Genomic DNA, 23,386 nt, shown 5'->3' with positions numbered 1-23,386 from the left:
ACAGGTCAAATATAGTTACAAACTGCCCCCTCAAAACCTTTCTGTGTATCAATTCACTTTCTGATTAAAATTGCACATTACAATACCGTAATTTTTATATTCAAAACAATTACCAGAATGGCATAGCTCTAAGTAGAAATTACTTACTAAGATAAAGCAAATGTTGCTAGTATAAAAAACAGCTGCTACAGTTTTTCAGAAACAAGTTCACTGAAAACTTGCAGTGCTAGTTTTCTCTGGGGAAAAAAATAGCAGCACTTGCAGGAAAAAAAAAACAAAAAACCCTAAACATACAACAAAAAAACCAAACCAGCACATCTAGCCATAGCTACATTATTAAAAACAAAGGACAAACTTTCAAGGTCTTATTTCACCTACTTGTAGTCTCTTTCCCAGAATTTGACAGGCCTGGCATATGAAGTAATGAATATTGCACTTCCCAGAAAAGGATTCAGTGGAGTAGAGAAGAAAGCTGACACAGCTGCTTGGACAAACAACATTGCAGAATCTGTATGATAACTGCATTAAGGAAAACAAAGGAACAACTGCTTTTTCTTCAGGCTTCTGTGATAGTACCCAAAATAGACAGCAACACCAGTTAAAAGCAAAACAAGAGCTCAAAGAATTTTTATGCAAAGTATCTTTACAGTACCTCCAGCAATAAGGATATTATTTTTGTTTTTAAAAACACAAGTGAGTGAAAATTTGGCACTAGACATGGTAGTCATTCGCTTTCTCAAATTTCTACAGAGAATACTAACTCAATGGTCCATTCAAACTAGTCTACAGAAGCTTAAAATGCAAAAACTCAAGAACTAAAATCACCGTGACAGTTGAAAAAAGGGAATGACTGTCAGAAGAAAAGCTGTGTCATTTTCAGAATTAAGTAACTCCTGCTCTATGATTCTTATGTCAGGATTCTATTCTTACCCTATCTGATACTGTACAATTAATAGCACTGTAGCAAGGCAGAAGAGTGTGCAGTTTTTCATAAATACTCACTAGACAAACCTGTTTGTTCAGTAGATTCAACCCATAATACATAATCCATTATAATGCAACGTTCAGAAGTTATAAGTACATGACTTCAGGAAAAAGTCTGTATTTTCAAAGGATACGTGGCACAGCAAAGGGCTGGGCAAAAGCATGGAAGGCAGATCCCCATGTGATCTGCCAAGGAGCAATATAGGTATACACAAACCTCAATTTATAAAAGAGTTCCCAAAGCTACAGGAAGAAAAAGAAGAAAAATTTAGTGATTTGTCAGAATCAGCATGTTTTGCAGTACACAAATATCCTGAGGAATTTACTGGTCACCAGAGTTCTTACTGGTCTAACAGAAGCCTTGAGACTTACAAAAAGGATGCAACAATGAAGCAAGTAACATAATATGCATTTCCTTGCTCTGCTAACAGAAACTCAAGATGCTTAGCAAGTTACATGTGCTTTCTCAAGCAAACATAACTGCTTCGGGAAGGATAAGTCTTAGCTGTCTTATAGCATATTGATTACAGTACCAATAGGACCAATGACCTGCAAGATTACCTATCAGTTAGGACTATCTGTTTTCCCTTTTGGATGACCTGAAATACCTAGAAATAGAGTTAAAGTTACCTTGCTGAAGAGTATGGACATGAAGAAGAGATCTAGCAGCATGGTCTCAGTAAAACTTTTGTAATCAAAAGTAAAGAAGAGCACTGTGAAAATAACAGTGACATACTGGCACGTTGGGCTACTGAATGATGAACGCAGTAACTTCAAGCCAGCTATGGTGATCATTAAAGCACCCAACCTGTACAAGAAATTCACACAAAACAGTTACTTATCTGCTGTCCAAAAGGGGTTTAAAGATCACCTAAATTGTTGCTGTCATGCAATGCCAATCTCTTCAAACATAGGGTTTAGATTTGGGGTTGTTTTTAGAGTTGGGCAGGGTGTGTGTGTGTTTTTGTTTGGTGGTGGTTATTTTTTTTGTTTGTTTGTTTTTTAAAGACTACTTCAGATTTCAAATTTTTTTAAAGGTTACTATCCAGGTCTTTCCATCAGTATTCTCAAGCCAATCAGTGTTCAAGAATTAGCACTATTTCTAAGAGCCTTGCCAACAAAAATCAACAAAAATAAAAAAAAATGAAATATCCTTGTACTCTGAACAGAACTAACCTGGTTTTTAATTTAGGTTACAAACACTGAGATGCTAATAGTGCTCTGGATTCATCAGCAAGAGGATGTTAATAAACATTGCATTATCATTATTTCCTGCATGACTATACTGCTCTAGCTTATACTGGAGGAACCACAACTTAATGATAAACTTATTATTTCTGAAAAAGAATATCACTGTGACAGATTAAAGGGTTATAAAAATAACATTAAAGTAGTGTAACAGCAATATTCCTCCCTAAGGTCTTGTAATGACAAGCATAATAAACCCAAAAGCAAGAACTTACTAGATCCAGGGATTATTAAACTTCAAAAAAACCAAACCCACAGCCCAAAAAATCCAAACCACACCCCCAAATACATATTTCATTTTGTTTCAATATTTATTTTCTCTACAGCCCTTCTGTTCTAAATCAACAGAACTTCAAATCACAGAAAGCCACCTAGTCGCTGTTCTTGAAGGCAAAAAATGAAGGGCCTATTGCTGAACTCATTTGCTGAGACAGATACACCGCTCAAAGGATTATAACTAAGGCTGAATTTAAGAGGCAATGTGCAATTCCATCTGGATACAGATTATACTTGGGGGCTGGAAAGCCTAGGGAATTCCTTAATGAGAGCAGAAAGCTGCAGAGGGGTTGCAAGCTGGCACACCAACTCAGGGCATATTACACAAGACTTAAATTTACACCTGACAAAATACCAGAACATATTGTCACTATTTTGACCTTGCAGGCCAGATAATCACATTATAGGCTCTGAAGATCAACAAGTAAATTCTGATATCACATTACTAGATAATTCTGCAAACTGCAGTCTTTATAATATATGCTATGAATTCAATGATTTATCTCCATGGGGGTTCCTATTTAACACTGCAATACTCATTCAGTTTAAGTCAAAATGACTTGGTTCTGTAAGAGCTTTCAAATAAGGAAAAACACTTTATTCCTTGCCTTAGTTTTAAGGCAATGGCAATAACTGTCTTCCCAACAAGGCCAGAACTATTTAATTTCCCACTACAGCAGACATACTTGGATTACTTGATAGACTTTTCTACTTACTCAGTATCCAGTTTCTTTGGACTAGCAATATTCTTAGCGCTGCTACTAAGCTCATTGAGGACTATCAGTGGATAGATAACATTCTTCTCTACAAAAAGGAGCCAAATGTGAAGTTTCTCAAACCACATAACATGTGCAGCATCTATCAAGATATGTTAAGAAGAAATAATCAGATTGCACTGTCACATCAAACGCAGCTAACAGAATAAGTCTTGATCCAAGTAATGTGTGGAGCCAAATACTAACTGTACTCTCATAATAGACTTTCATGGTTTTATGTAACTGAAATAAAGAGAAGCTCTTTCTAAGCAACTGTTGGTAGCCCCAGTAGTTTTTGCACTGATACACATCTATATAAAACATGTTACGATACAACAGTTTGCAAGCCATTTGCTTACTGCACGTAGCAGGAAACAAATTGGCTTGCCACCTCATCAGTAATTTCAGCACCGATACTGATGAAGCTGTTTGACGTAACACGTTTTACCTCATGCAAAATAATGTTTTCCAACTATATTCAAACAGGAAGATTTCTGGTTTATGACTTTACAATACAGAATAGCATACATAGCCTGTCAACATAAACATCTGAGACTTAAGAACTTTTCACACTTCTACAATAATGACAAAATACATAATAGGATTGAAGTTTCAAAATAATACAAATGAGAATAATGAGAAAATTTATTTTACAAGGCAGCACAGATACAGCTGGAAGAACCTCTCTCAAAGGTTATGTTAAACATTGCTGCATGCATAATGGGTTAGAGGAATATTTGAAAGAGCCTAGAAAAAGGCCCACACCTCTTCATTGCTATGAATGACTGAATGAGCCCCAGCAAAATCTGGAGTTCCTTTTCTACAACAGAAGCCATAAGGACTCTTAGTCATTGACACGGCATGAATTCTCCTTAAGAAGTTACAAGGACCAAACTAGGAGAAACTACAAACTTATGTTTAACATTACTGGATATGACTTTCATCTTTCCTGATAATATTCCTACACATGGAAATGCTGAAGTCGGTAACCACAAAAAGTCACCGACTGTAGCTTCTCTAGTTATGCAGATTAAAAAAAAAAAAAAAAAAAAAATCTAAGGCATACAATTGCATTTTTCACTTCTTTCTCCAAATAGTGTTTGGCATCATATTGGAGTTACTACTCATATTTATCCATCAGTATACCCAAACACTGAAAAAAAGCCCACAATTTAGGCATCAGTGAAAACACCACACTGCATAACCGCTACAAAGGTAGCAAGTTTGCAAATCAATTCTGATAGTTCTATGCTCCTGAAAGCAGCAGAATGCTCACTTCCTTTCCGTTACTGTCTTACCTTGAAAACTGAAGAGACAAAACAAAATAGCTTCAGTTGTTTCTAAGACATTTTTGATAGAAATTTCTTAAGCTTGCTGTTAACAATAAAAATGTTACAATAGTGGAGACCCCACAATCTACTGCTGTACTTATTCATACTGGTAAACTGATCAGCAGTATAACTAACTACGTATTTTCTGCAGCCTCCAGGGAAAGATTTCATGGAAATTTAGACTTCAACACAAAGTGCAAGTGAACATCTATGCGGATCAATTAGCAAAACTGGTTCCTTATTTTTCCATCAGCAGGCTGCTTGCACTGCCTTCTGTTGTTGAAACATGTCAACACTACCATTAAGACTCAAATCCATGCCAAGATGGAATCTCTGACAGTATTCAACATACCTAATCCTCTAATACATTTGAAAACTCCTAACTTGAAGAAATAGCTAGTGAAACACACTCTACCTTCATAAAAAAATTATGTTGGCAATCATTTGCAACTTAAGATTTTGAAGACTGTTTTAACGGAACTGCTCTGAGAGAATGTTACCATCACTAGTTAAGAGATACATAACATGTCGTGGAATCAAAGCATGAGGAACCGAGAAACTATGACTCTTCTAAATTAGATGTCATTAAATACTCCATTTAATAATGAATAATACAGAAAAAAGGTTAAGCATATCAATGGGTAACACAAGTTGGTCAGCAACTACAGCAAATTGAAAAAAGTGCCATGAATTATACTTACTTCGGACTTCAAACTGATAATATTCCTTGGTTTTCAGCAGCGGGTGAGAAAAGCAATGCCAAGGAAGTTGCTTTCGGAGTTGAGGCAGAACATAATGGGTCACAAAGCCTACCGTACCCACCAATGCATAGAGAACATAACTTAAAATAGGCTGAAAAGAAGAGTTGAAGAAATTAAGGTTTGTGTTTTATAAACAAAATAATCACTAATAATGCAATGCCTTTTCCATAATTTAGGCAAGTACTCCTGTAACAGTAAGCTGTCATTTTTTTCATGAGAAGCTTTACTACCAACTTTAAGATCAAACAAGAAATGCCTGTGAGAGAATATATCATCTATTTCTAATAATTTTTCACTAAGTTGAAAAGTATTTTAAAGTAGAAATAGTACACCAATCTTTCTTCGTAGTCCATTGCTTCTGACCCACCTGTATTTTATAAATTATGAAACTATTATCCTCTAAAGGCTGAGTCTAATTTAGATTTTCATCCCCTGGATAAAAGGGGGTATAAGCATAAGGAAAAACTAATCATTAATCTTATATTCTGTTGAGAAGCAGGTGGATCAGAAGCCTACCACCAAGACCAAGCTCACAGAAGTCACAAAATACTATTAAATTAACATGCCATGAAGACTGGATTTCACAGTAAGACTTTTATACATTAAAAATTTCTCAAAAATTTCTAGGTATGTCATAGCAAAATTAGGATTGCATTACATTGTTTCTAAGCTCTTGATTCAGAAATTCTGTGAAGCCTAAGCCCATTGAACTATACAGCTGGTGAAGAGCATACTGCCAAGTTTCTCAAACTTGGGAGAAAGCAACATTCGAAAGGAGTGTTGAAGTCCAGCCATACAACAGAAGAGAAGTTTTCCTTATGGAAAAAACCCTAGTACACCTGCTTATGTACTGCGCCTGAAAACCTGAAGCTACCTAAATACATAATGATTTTGAAAATTAGTTTCTTTCTTTAACTTCAGGCAGCAGCAGAAAAGCAAAATCCTTCTCAAACACGTGCAAGAAACTTTCATTTGCCTGACATATGGCTATTCACAAGCTAAACAATGGTTCCATTACAGGAATGCAAAACCAAGAAATTCAGTAACTCCAGCTCTTCAGGCAAATGACTTAGATAAATTTAAGCACAGGATCTGGTCCCATGTCATCATCATCAAGCAGGAGCCCTATAAACACATTAAAAGTGTCCAAAGCAGTAATATTAGCTAGACTAACAATTAAAAAACTTGAAACTCAAACACTATTTGAAGTCTTGTAATTAACCATTCCAGTAAAGGAGTACTCCTGTATGCTACAGTCTACAGCCACACTAGCATGCAACTGCTGAGTCAAAGACTGAGGGGCTGAACCTTAAGAATCAAACCTTCTTAATTATTTAAATTTTGTTTCATTTTTTCCTTACTCCCAAATGATCCCGTGTCCTAGTTTTGCCTGGGACAAAGTCAGTTTTCTTCTCAGTAGCTGGTACAACGCTGTGTTTTGGAATTAGTATGAGAATGATGCTAATAGCACATGGATGTGTTTACTTGTTGCTAAGTAATGTTTGTACAAAGTCAAGGACTCTCCAGTTGTTTAGGCCCTGCCAGCAGGAAGGCTGCAGGGGCACACAGCTAGGACAGCTGACACATACCAGCCAAAAGGATATTCCATACCATAGAACATCATGCTGAGTATATAAACTGGGGTGATTGGCCAGGGTCAGGCAATCCCTGCTCAGGGACTGGCTGGGCACTGGTCAGCAGTTGGTGAGCAGCTGTATTGTGCATCACTTGTTTGTATTTTTCCCCCTTGGGGATTTTATTCCTCTCTCCTTTTCATTACAATTGTTATTATATTTTCCCTTATTTTATTTATTAAGTTGTTCTTATCTCAACCCCAACTATAACCTTTTTCCCTGTTCTCCACCCCATCCCACTGCAGGGGCATGGCAGGGAAGTAAGCGAATGGTAGTGTGGTGCTTAGTTGCTGGCTGGGGTTAAACCATGACATCCTGACACTATTTAACTGAGATAAATAAAGCAAAAGAGGGTATTTTGTGTCAGAGACCAAACAAGTCCAGAATGTAAGAAGAAACTGGGAAAGAGCAGGGGAAGAAGAGCTTTTGAGCACATAAAACTGGAATATGAAGATACTTGGTCATGTACTTGCCACACTATATATTTAAAAGACCATCTAAAAGTAGTCAGGAGACCCGGTGCACTACCAGAGTAAGCCTTATATAACATTAGAGTATTTGTATATAGAAGACAAATGGGAAACATGATGGAACGCTTACCTGTAAAACTGTAAATACTGTACTGACGTGAATTGCAAAATAGAGTATACCAATGACTATACACACAATCAGGTCAGATTGCAATCGTTCACTCTGGGGAGTCAAAACAAAATAATTTTAGAAAATACCAGATTTTGTTGTCCTCTTCAGATTCTTAATTCCCATCAGCAGTAACACTGAGACTGATCAAAGATTTTCAAGTTATGCCGGTATTAATTACTTCCATTGAAGCTATCAGTTTCACAAGACAAATCTTACGGCTAAGAGCATTATTTCAAATGAGTTAAGTGCAAAGACACATACCCAAAGTAGGGTAGGAGAAATTAATCTACACAATGTATTCACACTCTCTCATTCTGGACTGTGAGTGTTTATAAGGACCCCCGTACAGCACTGATGAAAGAGCTTGAAGGGCTAACCAAATTTCCCCTTTAGGATCTAAGAATTGCTTAGACTATGGAGCAATTAATAGAGCTCTGGAAAACAGCTGTCTAGACAGAGCTAACAACCAGGTGGAACAACTAGTCTCTAACCATTTTCCCACCTCCTTTACAGAAGGGTAAAGGATAGCTTTGGAATGACCATGAAGAACAAGTCTGAATTTTCCATTACTCCTAAAAAAAAAAATGAAGCCAAGCTGTTAATAATGGGCAAAAAAATAACAAAATGAGTAATGCCTGATGTAGTCACAAGGGGGCAATACGTACTTAGGGTCACTACAACTTGGAGTCTCCCAAGTTTACACCTGTTCCCACTCTGTAAATACAGCATTAATATTTTCAACTCTGAAAAATCAAAAGATCTTATCCACTCCAAAATCTGCCAAATAATTACACACAGCAGCTATTGCTGCAAGGTCTTAACTTCTTGAGATACAGCTTTTTTTAAAAAAAAAAAAAAATCAGTAAGTCCTGACTTAAAAAACAGTGAAAGAAAGAATATATCATAACCCTTCGCTCCCCTCTCCCTTTGGTGACTAACAACACAGTTTGAGAGCTAAAGAGGAACTTGCAGCTCCTACGGTCATTCTCTCCTGTTAAGTGGTAGAAGAACTGCAGTCTCTGCACTAAATATCTACTTGCAGTTTCCATACACTGCACCCTGTTAACACTTGTGGCTGATGTACTAGGAGAAATCCATCTATACTGTTAGTCTCCTACAGCCAAGCCCTACACAAGGTTCAACCTTCTTTTGTACAAGTTAAATATACTAAGCTGCGTAAAGTCTTTACTTACTGCTCCACCATGTGAAAAATGTTTAAATATTACTATTTGCATAAATACTTAAGAGTGAATTTGTACTAAAAATTCAAAGTATGTGCTAAAATAAGTGGAACCGGTTACATCTGCTCTTTAAAGAAAAAAAACAAACACCAGACAAACCACAAAAAAACCCACAATGCTTTCCACCAGTTTTATCTTCTGCTTCTGAACAGCACGCACAAATCTCTTGCTCACAATTATAGAAATAGAGTTAATATAATTTTGGTACTATTAACTCTTTCCCACTAACTTTAGTACAAAAGCAAGTATCATATTATCAATGAGCTAAAAGAAAATCCTCCATGATACTTCACTGAATTCACACTTGGGAATTCTAATGCTCACACATGCCTCCTTTTAAATAACTTAAATTGCAATATAAGCATTATACTCTTAATATAGTACATTGGTTCATCTCCATATTTAAAGGAAACACTCCAGTATCCATTCTAATCAACACCATGATAATCAACAAGTGTTGTGAGTTAAGTAAGATCCAAACTGATGCTATACAAACCAACATAAAGTAAATGCTTAGATTTCATTAAAAAAATTTAAAAGCCTACTTACCACAGAATTTCTAAGCTTTTCGGGTAAAGGATCTTTTACTTCAGAAAGAGGATCCTCAGGGTTTTTGTCTTCAGAATTAGGAAAAAATTTTGATTGCACTAAAGAGCTTAAAGACAAAAAGGAACCCACTGAAAAGCATGTATTGTTCAATGTGGTTTTAAAAGAATAAAAAAATCAAAAGTTCTATTACAAGTTGATTAGAAGAAAAAGTAATCTTGGCTTATTAGTGTTTTCACATGGCTGAGCAAATTTACAAAGATGAGATCTCAACTTTATACAAGAATTAGTTCTCTGGTTGCAGACAATGACCACCTTATTAAAAGGTGAGTAGTCAGATGTTCAAATAGCAGTTTCTCCAGTACCAAGACAAGTAACTGAAAAAAACCTTAATTCAAAGTGGAGTTCTTAGTACCCATGAAACAAAACTTTAGTTCATAAGTAACAGAAACGTAACTTGGTGCAAAGTTTAGTTGTCTATTTGCCAACACCAACTAGAACACCAAGAACTCCTTGCTTTAGTTCAAACCTCAACAGTAACAGAAAAAAAAAAATCCCAACAAAACCAAAACCAACTACGCTACCCTGATTAATTCATGATTTAGTTGTGCTAACCAAACTACTAAAGTCTTCGCAAATCTTTCTGGTACTAAAGGCCAAAAAACTTATACCTAAGCTTTTAGAAGACCATATGCAGCAGTCCTACCAAAGAGTGTCCTGCAAACCCTCGATGTGATTTTTCTTACAATACGTTATGTGGTACAGAAATATGTATTATTTGATTTTATCAACAGGAAGCTCGCTACAGAATGAGCCCTAGATCTTCAAAGACAATTACATACTGCAATGCTTAACTGTGCCACATCCGTCTAAATAGGTGAACCTGCACATCAAATCTAAGCATCCAGGCTATAGTACTTGGAAAGAACAAAAGAATAGGTATCTAGGGACAAGGACCTCACACTAACTGAGTAAAGTCACCTGAACTAAGAGAAACAGAACAAGGTTTAGTTGTCAACCCAAAGGTAAAAATCTTCCTTCAGTGTGAACAGTCACGAATCATTAATCTCCCCTGTGGACAGAATAGGCCCCTCATTATCTACCCCATGCTACCACTTATCAAATTCATCCAAAATTACGGTTAGATTTATATTGAGCTTCAAGCTCTAACTCGGGTATATGACTGAGCCTCTATTGGCTACTTTGTGGGAGGTGTTTACCATACTGGAACTATTTTGTTCTACACACATAATTATTAACTGCATCAGAAATACTCTCATCATCAGATCAATACTCCAACTCAGAATAGCAACATGAATACATTTCCCCACGCTACACGGGAACACTCACCACCAAAACAGATCCTTATTGTCTTGCATCTGAGACAAAATTATTTGAACAAGTACTTTGAGCATACATTCAAGATAAGAACACAGTAATGAATTAAGTGAGCAGAGCAGTTCAAAAAATCCACACATGGGCTTCAGCTTAAACTGTGCTTTGAGCACCTCTTTAAATACAGAATGGATACAGGCTGTTCAGCACAAATGCACCAGCAGAAAGATGGCACCCGAGTGGCATTTTAGAGAACATGGGCAGTTAAATCAGTTTCAGCACATAAGAGATTGGTCAGAAGTCACAAAGAAAGGCTGCTGTTAGAGGGGGAACTAAAAGAGAAATGTTTAAATTTTGTATCAACTACTGAACACATATCATACTATTTTTGATAATGCTGGTGACTACCAGTTCAAACAGTACTAGTATATAACATTATAAACAATGTTCCCTTGTGACTTGCTTCCTCCTAGGGGAAAGAACACAAATGAGTCACTTACAAAAGTACAGAAGGGTCACTACTTTGTCTGCTGAGATGATACGAAATTGCCACTAACAAACCACAAAATATGGAGAAGAGAACTGGAATATGCTGCCCATCCCAAGAATCCTGGAGACAGAAATGAAGTGTTAATAAAAAGGACACAAAGTACGTAACACTTATCTGACATAAGAATTATGTATATCATAGTAAGAGAATGGAAAAATTAAGATAGAATTCCACATAAATCAAAGAGGACTTTCAGTACAAAAATATTGTTCAATTTTACACATCTAACCAGAAATTGGAAACTAACACAGTGTACATCCCTTAAGCCTACAGCACCTTAATCACTGCAGTCATCAGTTTTCATAACTTATGAATAATCCCCTGCATTCCTTGAGACCACAGGTTCCTGGAGCTGCAATTAGTAACTTCTTAATTTTGAAAGTTACATATGTTTTTACTATTTTTTTTCCTCATGTGCTGAATTCCAATTAAAACAGTAGTCCTCTTTCATTTCATGATCTGTACAGGATCTACAAAGATGAGACACTGATTCTTTGCTAAAGCTTGTTTATCTTGAACAGATGTGTTTACAAAAGGCTAATGAGACAAACATACAAATTCACAGAAAGCTAATTATGTTCTGCAGTCAATGGCATCATGGGAGTATTTCCTCTAGCAACTTTTTACTGTTCTGTGGAAGAGTGGAAAAAAGTCAGTCAACTCCAAGTTGGAAGGTGCACATGCTACAATTAATGGTGAACTGAGAGCATTTGATTGTTGACAAACACCTGAAACCAACAAAACCAACCACACTATTTTCAAAGAGAAAGGTGTTTCAAGCAAGAAAACACTGTTGGTTTGGGGTTTTTTCCCCCTCCCTTTGCCAGTTAACTCCACTTTTTAGATAGTTTATAATGTCAAAGTAAAGACGTGTGCCTATTTCCTGGTTTCTTTTCAAATTAAATCTTTATTTGAAAAGACTTTCTGGTTTGCAGCACTGGAAAAAACACTCACATGAGCCATTTTGAGAGATTAACAAACCAATACATGAAGACTGTGCTAGAAACAAGCCACATGTAGAATGGAACTGATGGTAAACATCATGTGGTTTTGGCCAATAAAAATTGCCTGTTAGTGCAGGCACAATGATAAACCTCTTAAATCAAAAAAAATTTGCTTTGTTCCTGCACTGCATCTCTGTTACTGACATCATAGCTGAGCATGCATAAAACCCTACCAAACCAGACTAATATTCCATTCTTAATTCATTTTCTGCATATTTAAGTATCTAAGATACAAGGAAGCAGAGAACAAAACCCAAAACATTAATATATGCTGTGTCTAAGATTTTGCTCACCTTCAGGGCACCATAGCACAGTCCATATAACAACGCTACTGCCACAATACTACAGATAAAACTGTAAAGTGCTGCAAGCAGGCTTGTGGTAGCTGAATATCATAGAAAAAGAAAGAAGCATTTAGTAGTGTTATATAATTAAGTTAGAATACAAAATACTGCAGATTAATAAAGATAATAGCCCCCTAGTTGCAACACTTGATATTAAAAATAATCCAAACCACAGCAACTACCTGTACTTTCCCCTACAAATGATTTTTTTTTTAAAAAAGCAATTTCTGTGGCTTTATTTACCTGCTCATTTATTCAACAGCATTACCATGGGAATAGTTAACAACTGCAACACAAACCAGTCCAGGAAGAAAGTATACTTTCTGACAGAGTTACTAGAACAGTAATTCTATTTCTCAATAATCAATCAGAAGACCCTTAGCCTTTCTGAAAATACAGTTAGTATTCTATGCTTATAGGGTAGGAATATAAATAGTGAAATCACTAGATTTTTTTTTTTTTAACTAGCCTACTAATCTGATGGCTGGTCCTAACCATGTTTTTGCCACTGACATAAAAAACACCACTCACCATTGCCACCAAAGACATGAATATCCAGCTGTTCACAGAGATACATCACAAATGTATTCACCTGAGGCAGGAGACCAATGAAGAATACTATAGGGAAACATAGTGTAAACACTATGGAGGAAAAAAACCAGAACAGTTGAAAGTGGTGAATATGAAAAACATAGCATGTTAATGTACTATTCAGTTTAAGTTCTAGGGTGTCCCCCATACCATTTAACTCAACATCTATGAAGTACTTCTACTTTTAATTCTAAGGAAAATAGTCATTATGTAAATCTCTTCTTCAGTGATTCAGAACTGACTGAATATACAGGTTACATAGACCAACAGTCAGAAGATACCTTGTACTTCCATTTTAATTGATGTAGAAACGGTCACAGGCCAATTCAGGCTTTCCATTTTTATTTAGAAAGATCAGCCAAGAACGTTTACAGATTAGAAGATTTTTAAGTTTCCACTCATTGTAAATGAGGCTTATCTGAACCTAACTGCCTGTCTGGAGTTACAGGAGCAAGCTAACACTAGCCACACTGATGTAAGAGAAGCCAAGCATTTCACCTCCAGGTTTTTTGCCACTAGTAACATCTGACACTTTCACTCATTTTCCTACACTACTCCTGAAAAGTTCTGATCTTAAATGACTTTTTTTTATGTGAAAACAGGTAACTGTATGAACCATTAAAACCTCTGCAAATTACACTACTTAGGATGCAAAGATAAACAAATACCACTTAATTTTAATACAGAGAATGGTATGTACCAACCTGTACCTATCACTTTCCATCTTAAGGAGTAAAAGGTGCAGAAATAACAGCTATTTACACAGCTGCTAAGTAGTTCAGATGTAATTTACAAGCAGCAGCATATCACAAGTTCTAGGTTCTGAGTGACAGAAGAATCAAACCATGAAAATAACCCTAGCAGACAAGATCCAGCAGTTTAGGGAGGATTTCCTATAACCTCATCGACTTGTAGCTTCAGGTAGCAAAAGAAGAAACCAATTTTAAAGTATCCTGTACAGTCACAACTCTCAGTTTTATGTTTCTAACTATATCCGCAGAATGGTTGAATACTAAAGGGTATCACATCAGAATGTCTACATGAGATAGCAACTAAGAATCTAGGGGTTTTTCCTACTCCTTGGTAAAGTTAAATAACTAAGTGCTGTTTAAAAACACATAGGTTCAGGGCTGGGGAAAAACAATAAGGTCTGCATCTTTTTACTGATACGAATTCGGAAATATGAGACTAGGGAGCAGCTATTTTTCAGAATTCTCAAGTAAAAACTTCATCTCAAATCATTACTCAAGGAAGCCTACATAGGAGGCTAACGAAGCCGTTTCATGAAGGCTTGGAAGTTGAACTATCTTGGGTCCATTGAAAACAAAATTATAAAATAAATCGGGGTCTACACAATTTATAAAGGGTAGTCCAGCAAAATGTCAACGTTTCTGATTGCCTTTGACATCTATAACAGAATTGGCCTCTAATGGGGACCACCTAGGCAAAACCAGAAAGCAACTGTTATAAATATGGAGCAGACTGAAAGCAATTGATGAAGTCCAACATGTGGGAGACAAAATAAATACATAAATAAATTTATACCAGTCCTCACTTGTTTGTTGGCAAGGGCACAGCGATTAAGCGATTATGTTATCTAAGCACAAAGTTTGCCTTGCCCCGCACCTGTGCTGTTCTAGTAGCTATGCCCGGGAATGGGAAAAAAGGCAGCTGAGATTTTTACTTTGTGCTAATGAAGTATGTTTGCTAGCAGCCAGCTTGCTTTGCAATACACACAAAGCTTTTTGAAATAGTGCTTCATCAACATTAAGGGGGGGAGGTTATTTTGGTTTGGTTTTTTTTAAGCAGTGAGAACTGTTCTGGCAATCTGATTTTTTTGTTGATAGAACTGTTAAGAAATATAAACCGCATAAGGTGGTACAAAATACTCAAGAACAACAGTAAAACACAAGGATCAAAAAGCATTCAGAACTCTTCAACTAAGACATTTCAAAACCTAATTCCAGAATGGACATGGTCTGGTGAAGAAGCCAGCATGTCTTTAAAACTGGAAAACACTCTTAAAGACCTTTTTTTAAAAGTAGGTCACTTTCCCAATGCAACACACCACTTTTATATATATCTATGTACTACCTTATGGGTATACATTATGGCAATGGCTCTAGGTGATAGGAATGGGAAGAAAAGACTTTTGAAATTGACAGAGGAAAAGAAGCAGGATGTATGTCTTGAATAAGTCAAAACTGTCTGCTGTCTTAGCTTCTTTTTCCATCACAGATACAGAATGAAGTAGGCCAGTGCATAAATAGATCATAGAATCTGCAGAAAAGCACCTTTGTAAATTCCTGAACAACGCTGTTCATAAATAAGCAGCTTTGACCTTTTCCCTCTGGATATTTAAATACAGACTTAGCAGCAGAAAGTTGAAGGGGGAAATAGTACTAGGTATGAAATTCAGGATATTCTCAAAATAACCTAACAAAAACTGAAATACCTGACTCTAATTTTTATTAATAAAGTATACAAAAAAATACAAATGAAGACTCAAGTTTTCATTTTACTTAGAAGACTGTCCAAAAACTGGAGGCATGTAGTCGTAACACTTAACTGCTGCAGTCTTTCATGCACAGATATTTTGGTACAACTGAAGAGAAAGCATGTTCAATTTAGATGAATCCTTACAGATTTTCTTCCCCCTCCAAAGAGGTAATCCAGAGAGGATCACCCAAATAGCTCTGCTCCATTTAAGAATATGCACAAAGTTTCTATGATCAGATCGTCTTCAGATGTTTATGTTCTCTCTCTCCTTTCTATAGGCTTTGCCTGAGATTACACAGCTATTACTACTTTCTATAATTTTTTTAAGTAAAAGAAAGTTTTGTTGGGTTTTTGTGTATGTGGGTTTTGGCTTTTTTTTTTTTTTTTTTTTTTTTTTTGAGGTGGTGGGTTTAGGTTGGTTTTTTTGGGGGTGGAGTGAGTGTTAAAAAGCAAGAACTATTGTGAACACACTGTGCTGCTCAGAATACAATGGAAGTATCTCATACAGCCTAAAATTATATTTTTGGTATTGCTGATATGTCTGTTATGAGAAGAGACACACTAAATAAGATTTAATCTGTCTATAGTGTTTTTAAAAATTGTGTCTCTATTGTTCAACCTGATCACTAAACACAAACAACATGATTTAAGAGAACTCCTACTCATTTGCCACAAGCCCCTCTAGAGAGTACAAGAGCGTCTGAATCAAAACGTTTAACTCCTGAGCAGCTAGGTCCAAGCCAGGGTGGCATATCCGGGTCCAAGTTAAGAAGAAAGAACAGAAGGTCCAGGGATGAGGACTAAGATACTAGATAATTAAAAAGCTAAAAGTATTTTCTTTCTACAACACCGTATTAGTGGATTATCTGCAGTTCGTTACAGCAGAGCGATAGGAGGGAGAAATTTTACCCATAGACTTCAAAGCTAAAACTACTCTTTCCAAAGGAAACTAAGTGAACTCCATTTAGAAGGTGATGATGCAAACAGTGTCATAAAGAGATGTGGGGGCAGGCATGGGGAAATTTCTCCTGTGGTGAAACAAACAAATCCATGAAGAAGCCACTCACCTATAACTAAGTCCCTGGCTGACAGCAGCAGCAATGGGTTGGTGAAAGCCATTCCATACAACCTGAATCTCGTTGTAGATATGTTTCTGCTGCCATAATCCAACAGCCAAATAAGACCACAACATAAACAGAAATACACAGGCCTACTATAGGCTATGATACGATTATGACCCTGTTTAAAAAACAACACAGAAAAAGTAATTGTTACTTTTCTGTTACAGATAATTTCAGAACCAACATTAATCACTATTCATCAAATAATGTAATCATCTTAGCACATTTTTTTGTTCATAAACCCCTTAATGTATCACCTTGCATTAAGTAAGTCTTTTTTGTGTGTGTGGCTTTGATATGATGAGGACACAACAGATTAAGTTAGACTAAGATACAGTTACCCTTATTCTCCACTAAGTTTTCAAGTATGGCTCTTACAATACTAGATGCCAGAGAAACTGACTAGGCTTCATAAGCAAGATAGAGTATCCTTATTATGAAAAAGAAGCAATTAAAGTTGTTTAAAATTACTCAGATACTGCTCCTGCTGGGGGAAAAAGAAATATCTGTATTTGTGTGTTCGTTAAAACACACAACTTATTACCTGAAGTAATACGAATTACTTGCTGCAGAGGAATAATGCTTTTTCATACCTTATTTAGGACAAATATTTTGTCTTGGCAATCTAGCAGATGCACACATTGTGCAACACTAGCACATTAACATTTCCATGCTCAAATGTTAACGCTCACTAGAGCACTGCATACTCAGAGTGAAAAAATAAGACTGTGCGCATGCTAGGACAACTGAATGACCTACAAGACCAGAACAGAAGGTCAAAGCCGTGTCGGTTCATACCAGTATAGCAAGTTACAACATTAAGAATACTTCTCAGTGTAATTGCTTGAATATTAAAATTTCATACAAAAACCTATCAGGATATGGCTCTAAAGCAAAAGGCCATAGAGGCTTAAAGCAAGGAGGACATGATTTACTAAACGCAAAGTAGGGGAGATAGTGTCAGTTCCCTTCTCACACACTAACAACAACCTAAGCCTATTCTGCCTTATGAAGACAAATAAGAGAAATGCTAAAAGATCAAACTAAACAGATCAGTTCTCTGTGGAAGTTCTACAAGCCCAAGCTTAGTATACTGGCACATGCTCATGACTTACATGTCGAGGGGAAGAAGAATCTGGCTGAACACTCTGAAACCGAAACAGAAAGAGCAGAGTTACCCAATCTACAGATAAGTGTGTTTACCTCCTCCTACACACACACCCCTTCTTGATTAAAGTTCTTTTCATAATATCTACAATTAATTCTACAGTTGTCAAGCCACTCTATATCCTTTAAATAACACAATGTATTAAACTTTAAAATATGTTCAAAGAGTATGTCTATAGCCAAAGTTTTCTAAAAATTACTGTTTTCAAACTTTTACCTTTAACACAAATTGTGTTATGCACTTCAATTTTAAATCTGATTTCCAACCTGACAGTCTAATCCTAAGGAAATAAACAATTATTCTTAAATTAAAAAAACAGCATTAACAGCTGTCTGATAAAATCTAGGATTCTGATTAAGATTATGCTTAGATATAATTGCTTAATATGAATGCATTGAGGTGTATCCACCTTAAAAATGAAAATAAAACCCCCAAAACTCCAGCCAAACAATAAAACTCCAGGTTTAGTTTGTTGGCTGTTTTCAGCCAGTAAGAATGTGCTTCTCTTTGGGAAAACAAGAAGTGTGTGAGAACAACAAATAAAAGGTTGTTTAACTAACATACACAGAACCATTCTAGTGAAGTGACCTTGTATGATCATCTATGAAACTTTCCACGAAGCTGAAGTTCACTCCTTTCTTCTTAAATGATAATATGCATGTTTTTTCCTTAAAGTTTAACCAACCTGCAACACCCAACTGAAGTTATTTCTATTTTTTATAAAAAGGAAAGATAAAAATTAAAATACCTTCAACAGCGAGTACTGACAGCTGGCTATTACCAGGCAGAACTGGAAGACCCAAATATCCTTGAAAAAGCCCTCTATAAGAAGTACAGAGCCCAGAAATGCAACTAGAATAGCTAGGATGACAGCTAACACGTTTTCAAGGATCTCACGATTCCTGTAGTAGAAGAGGGGAAAAAAAAAAGAAGGACAGAATTAAAAGCTAACTATGTCTAGAAAAAGCTGCAAGGGAACAGTTATGGTCAGAAGTTAACAAGAGTTGTAGCAAAGTAGTTAAAAATAGATTTGAACTTGCATTGACTATACTAGCACACTGTCTTTCAGCAAAGCTAGGAGCTAGCAGGATTTCAGTAATAGCTGAAAGCTATTAGTATCTTATGGAATTTTACTTTAAACAGCAGAAGATAACTTCAGAAATAATTCAAATGCTCATCCAGAAGCATGATCCATAATATAAATCTATACCAAGACCCACACACGATGGTTACAAGCCTGTGAGGAAATACATGCATGAAGCTTATCAATATATAATCTGTCATTGATGATTTTGTATTGAAGAAACTAAACATACTCTCACTTGGCTAAGACATGCCAAGTGGAATAAAGAGAGTTCCATGTGATACGGGCAGTGCTTAGGAACAGAATTAATAGTATTTTCGCCTGGACAGAATCACTAGTATATTGCTTATCTCAAGGAAGATCACTACTAAAATTTAGATAACTCCAAAAGCTGGTAACCATCGAGTCACCTTAGTTACATTCCACTAGGTAAATGCAGCAGCGACAACAGGTTACAGCAGGGGTCCTCAAACTACGGCCCGCAGGCTGGATACGGCCCCCCAGGGTCCTCAATCCGGCCCCCGGTATTTACAGAACCCCCCCCGGGGGTTGGGGGGGAACCAAGCAGCCGCAGATGGCTGCCTGCCACTGCATCCGCGCGCCGGCCCCCTGCTTAAAAAGTTTGAGAATCCCTGGTTACAGTATTAGATGACCCTCTGGAACAATGCTTTGAAACAGCTGGTAAATTCTCTCGATTTGCTGAAATAATGTATGCACCAGGTTCTAGACCCTTTCAGTTTTTTGGAGAAGGTTATTGTCTAACTTTAAATATTGGCAACAAATTTCTCTTGACCAAATACACTGTCATCCCACTCATGAAGAGTGAAGGTTGGGATGTTTGGGTTTTTTCCTTTTTGGCACTGCCAGAGAAAAAGGGAAAGTAGCCTTTATTATTTTAGAAAAAACTGTTCTGTATTACCCTTTCATCTTTCAGAGTATAAATAAGTACAATTCTGTAAGGATAACTATCTCTATTACTCACAGTTTAGTTACCATTTTTTAAATCTTTACTTTCTGATATTTGTCATGTATGAGGATCTCACCTATCAAATAAAGCCAGGAGAGTTAATCTATCAAAATTGATGCTAATCCAAAGCTTAGGCAGGATCCAAAAGCGATAGTACTGCTTGACTTTTTGAGCTGCTTCCTCTTGAGGTTGCATGTGGTCCTGAAGGTCAGGGCTCAGGTCAATATCTTGCTGCTCCAGCAGATCTGTATCCATGGTTAGCAGCCTGTTCAACCTGATCTGAGGAAGAGAAAGCTAAAAGAAAGTCAGTATTAACAGAAGCTCATTTTTATTATAACACCGTATTCCACTGAAAAGTGCTTTGGAGAAAACTGCTAGAATTACTCTGTTTCACTTTACAGAGGTTAAACGTTAAACACTGTCAGTTCTCAGGCTTCTGCTTACTCTTCCTGTCCTTAGCGTGGCAAATGAATATCACCAGCTGCAAGAATAGCTTGCGTACAACACAACTGTTTGGCATTTTAGCATATGTCTTATTTCAAATGAATTATGAATGTGTCTTCCAAGCACATTATCCCATTTACTCCGAAAACTTCAAATTTGAAGACAAGTAAACTGATATGTCAACAGAAATAACATACAAGAATAATCCAATTCTGAGTTTAAACAAATGACAACACATTTCTTAAAAGTTAGCTAATCTGCATGCATACCCATGCTGAATGATTGGTTTTGCATGACAAAGCAACATACGCATGCATCAGTGGTCAAATTCAAACTCACTGCATTCAGAATATACTCAAATTTAAAAAAAAAAACTCTGCCCTAACTAGTCAAGTACTATTTATGACTGACTGTATTTCTCACTTATTTTATAGCTTGCTACTCCAGCATTCTCTTGAAATCACACTAATACCAACGACCATGAAGGAGGGTACTCACAAGGTTGACAAATTACTACAGTATGTGTCATCTAATCCACTTTATAGATTTCATTAACAGGCCAAGAAACATCTTAAGGCACTGCCCTTCACTCTTAAACAGTATTACCATTAAATGACCATTTAATGAAATATCTTCGGAATCTTTATAAGGCAAAGAGTAAAATTTAAATATGTATGTCACCTTTAGGTGTCAAAATTATAGGGTTTTCACAATTATCTTAAACATTCAGTTTTTTGGTTTTGAATTTTTTTCCTGACTCCTTAAAGCATCAGTGTACTGTAACTATGCTCAGTCATCTTTTCCTTCCTAGAAAAATACTAATAAAAACAAGCAAACCCACTCCCTTTCTAAAGGCATTTCAAAAATATAAAACATACTTAGACAAGCTGTGTCAGAAAATAGGTGCTTTTTTGACAGTTTAAAAAGCTTTGTGTCTTAAAAGGCACAATAACATTCATTGCACTAATAATAAATTTCAGTGGAAGTTTCTATGTAGCCACATGGGCTAAGCTTTTTATAAATATGAGTATGCCTTAAACAGAATCACTTCCTCCAGTGGTACCACACTGACAAACCAACCGCACGTAATGGGTAATGCAGCCTCTTTTCTGAAGACTATGTTTTTGAGGGGGGTGGTGGAAAGGAAAGTAAGTTTCTCTAGCAGATGCTGGGTTTGAAAAGCACATTCTTGATCAAAACCATGGTCAGGCAAATTGAGGTCTGCTCCTCTGCCAAATGCTGAATCCGCGTTTCATTTTCCCTCTTGATTAGGTCATTAGGTACTTCAATATGCTTTGATTTCCTAGCTTAAGAATCACGACCATTTGCACTGTTTTCATGACACAGCAGCATAAGACTTCAGAATTAAGAGTACAGGTATGTCTGGATTTGACAACAATATAAAAGGTTTGAGATCACAAAGCTAAGGAATTCTAAAGCTATTTACAGCACAACACATTGTAAGCCTCTGCCTTCCCCCGCCCCGCCCCGCCCCCCCCTTCGCTCCTTGTGTATGAATTAAAATTTTGTACAGTATATTGCAATGATAGATTGTTAAATTCCTTTCAGGGAAATTACTGAGGTTTCTCTTGGTCAGAACACAGAATTTATTCTTTGCTGCCTGCTAATCTTAGTAATGCACAGAAGGAAAACTGTCCAAGTTGTCCAGTCATCTCTGGAAACCCATTACAAGGTATCTCAGAACATCCAATTTCCATGTGATACAGGAAATCACTATGCTTTAGATCAGAGAAAGCCATTTACATTTAAAGCGCTATGCAGAAAGATGAGCTTTTATGCATATATGAAGACATTGCAACAATAAATAAATACTTTATCTTCATTTAAACCCAGGCAAAAAAGCCTTCTTAAAAACAAACAACTAACACATAGGATGATTAATCAGCACTATAAAATTGGAAAGTCTTCTGATTTTTTTTGCATGCTTTAAAAATAAGCAAGAAGGACTTACTAGATCATGTGGATAAAAGCGAACTGAGGTAGAACTCGATACGTGAGAGTCCGTGTCACTATAAGAACAGGGGAAAGACTTCAGATTATAAAACTACATTTTATTTCAACAGGCCACTCTTAATTTTCTAGTGTCCCAAATTAACTCTTGACTCCTCGCAAATTTTGTCTAAAAATCCTTCTGTAAGTTTTTTCCTTCAATCACATATTTTAAATACAAGTATCCACTGAGTATTGTGGTTTGCAATAAATTCTGTAGCTATAGTAAATCAGGACACTCTTTACCCTTACTCTTGGTATAACTTCTCAACACTTAGCCCTTAAGATGTCTAACACCGATCATCACAATAGTAATTATTTCACTTCCAAAAAAAAAAAAGGTGTTTATAATCTGAGGTGTAAACACGCATCGCATCTCTAGAGGAGTGCAGAGTCTGCTATGTTTTCACATATAGTTCTATACTGTTTTTACCAAGGTCCCAAAACTGCCAAAAATAACACATACTTTAACACAAGCATACTGAGTTACTTAATCTTAAATTGCTTTTGAAAAATTTAAATAAAATTAAACTTCTGGTAAGAAAAGCAAAATTACTTTGCAATTTCCATTCATTAGAGATGAGGAGAAATTTCTCTTACTGTATGAGAGTCCATATCCAACCATTGCTTTTTCCCCCAAATTTTGGATAGCTTTTGATGTTTGTTTTCCATGTAAATCACATGGCTGTAAGACTTGTACCAAATTTATGCAACTGTCCTTCAGTTCCTTGCCTTAAGATAAAAACATTCTTTGTTATCAATTTTACTTCACTGAAACTCCAGCATTCCCTGAAGCCAAGATCTGATTATTTGGGCATGGCCAGTTTGTTCCTTCCATTAGCACATATAAC

At 36.4% G+C, this 23,386-nt stretch overlaps 1 protein-coding gene across 10 annotated transcripts in view; it reads right to left on the bottom strand.

Annotated features, from left to right (window-relative positions):
- PCNX1 (pecanex 1) overlaps window positions 1–23,386 on the bottom strand; it is a 93,009-nt gene that overhangs the window by 22,803 nt on the left and 46,820 nt on the right. For 6 of the 10 annotated variants that reach the window (XM_080397574.1, XM_080397580.1, XM_080397576.1 and 3 more), the window contains 15 exons: window positions 22,498–22,555; window positions 20,158–20,375; window positions 18,779–18,932; window positions 17,978–18,010; window positions 16,809–16,980; window positions 13,183–13,293; window positions 12,601–12,692; window positions 11,254–11,363; window positions 9,422–9,527; window positions 7,590–7,682; window positions 5,296–5,446; window positions 3,225–3,366; window positions 1,615–1,792; window positions 1,119–1,227; window positions 379–508 (listed from right to left, as the gene is read on the bottom strand). In XM_080397574.1, the coding sequence (XP_080253700.1) occupies window positions 379–508; window positions 1,119–1,227; window positions 1,615–1,792; window positions 3,225–3,366; window positions 5,296–5,446; window positions 7,590–7,682; window positions 9,422–9,527; window positions 11,254–11,363; window positions 12,601–12,692; window positions 13,183–13,293; window positions 16,809–16,980; window positions 17,978–18,010; window positions 18,779–18,932; window positions 20,158–20,375; window positions 22,498–22,555 (1,857 nt within the window). The remainder of the gene's footprint in view (window positions 1–378; window positions 509–1,118; window positions 1,228–1,614; window positions 1,793–3,224; window positions 3,367–5,295; window positions 5,447–7,589; window positions 7,683–9,421; window positions 9,528–11,253; window positions 11,364–12,600; window positions 12,693–13,182; window positions 13,294–16,808; window positions 16,981–17,977; window positions 18,011–18,778; window positions 18,933–20,157; window positions 20,376–22,497; window positions 22,556–23,386) is intronic. The other 4 variants (XM_080397577.1, XM_080397581.1, XM_080397583.1 and 1 more) reach the window with 2 other exon arrangements.

This window comes from Falco punctatus (genome assembly GCF_963210335.1).
Source record: "Falco punctatus genome assembly, chromosome: 7".
In the NCBI taxonomy this organism is placed as follows: domain Eukaryota; kingdom Metazoa; phylum Chordata; class Aves; order Falconiformes; family Falconidae; genus Falco; species Falco punctatus.
This window is presented reverse-complemented; position numbering and strand designations above follow the sequence as displayed.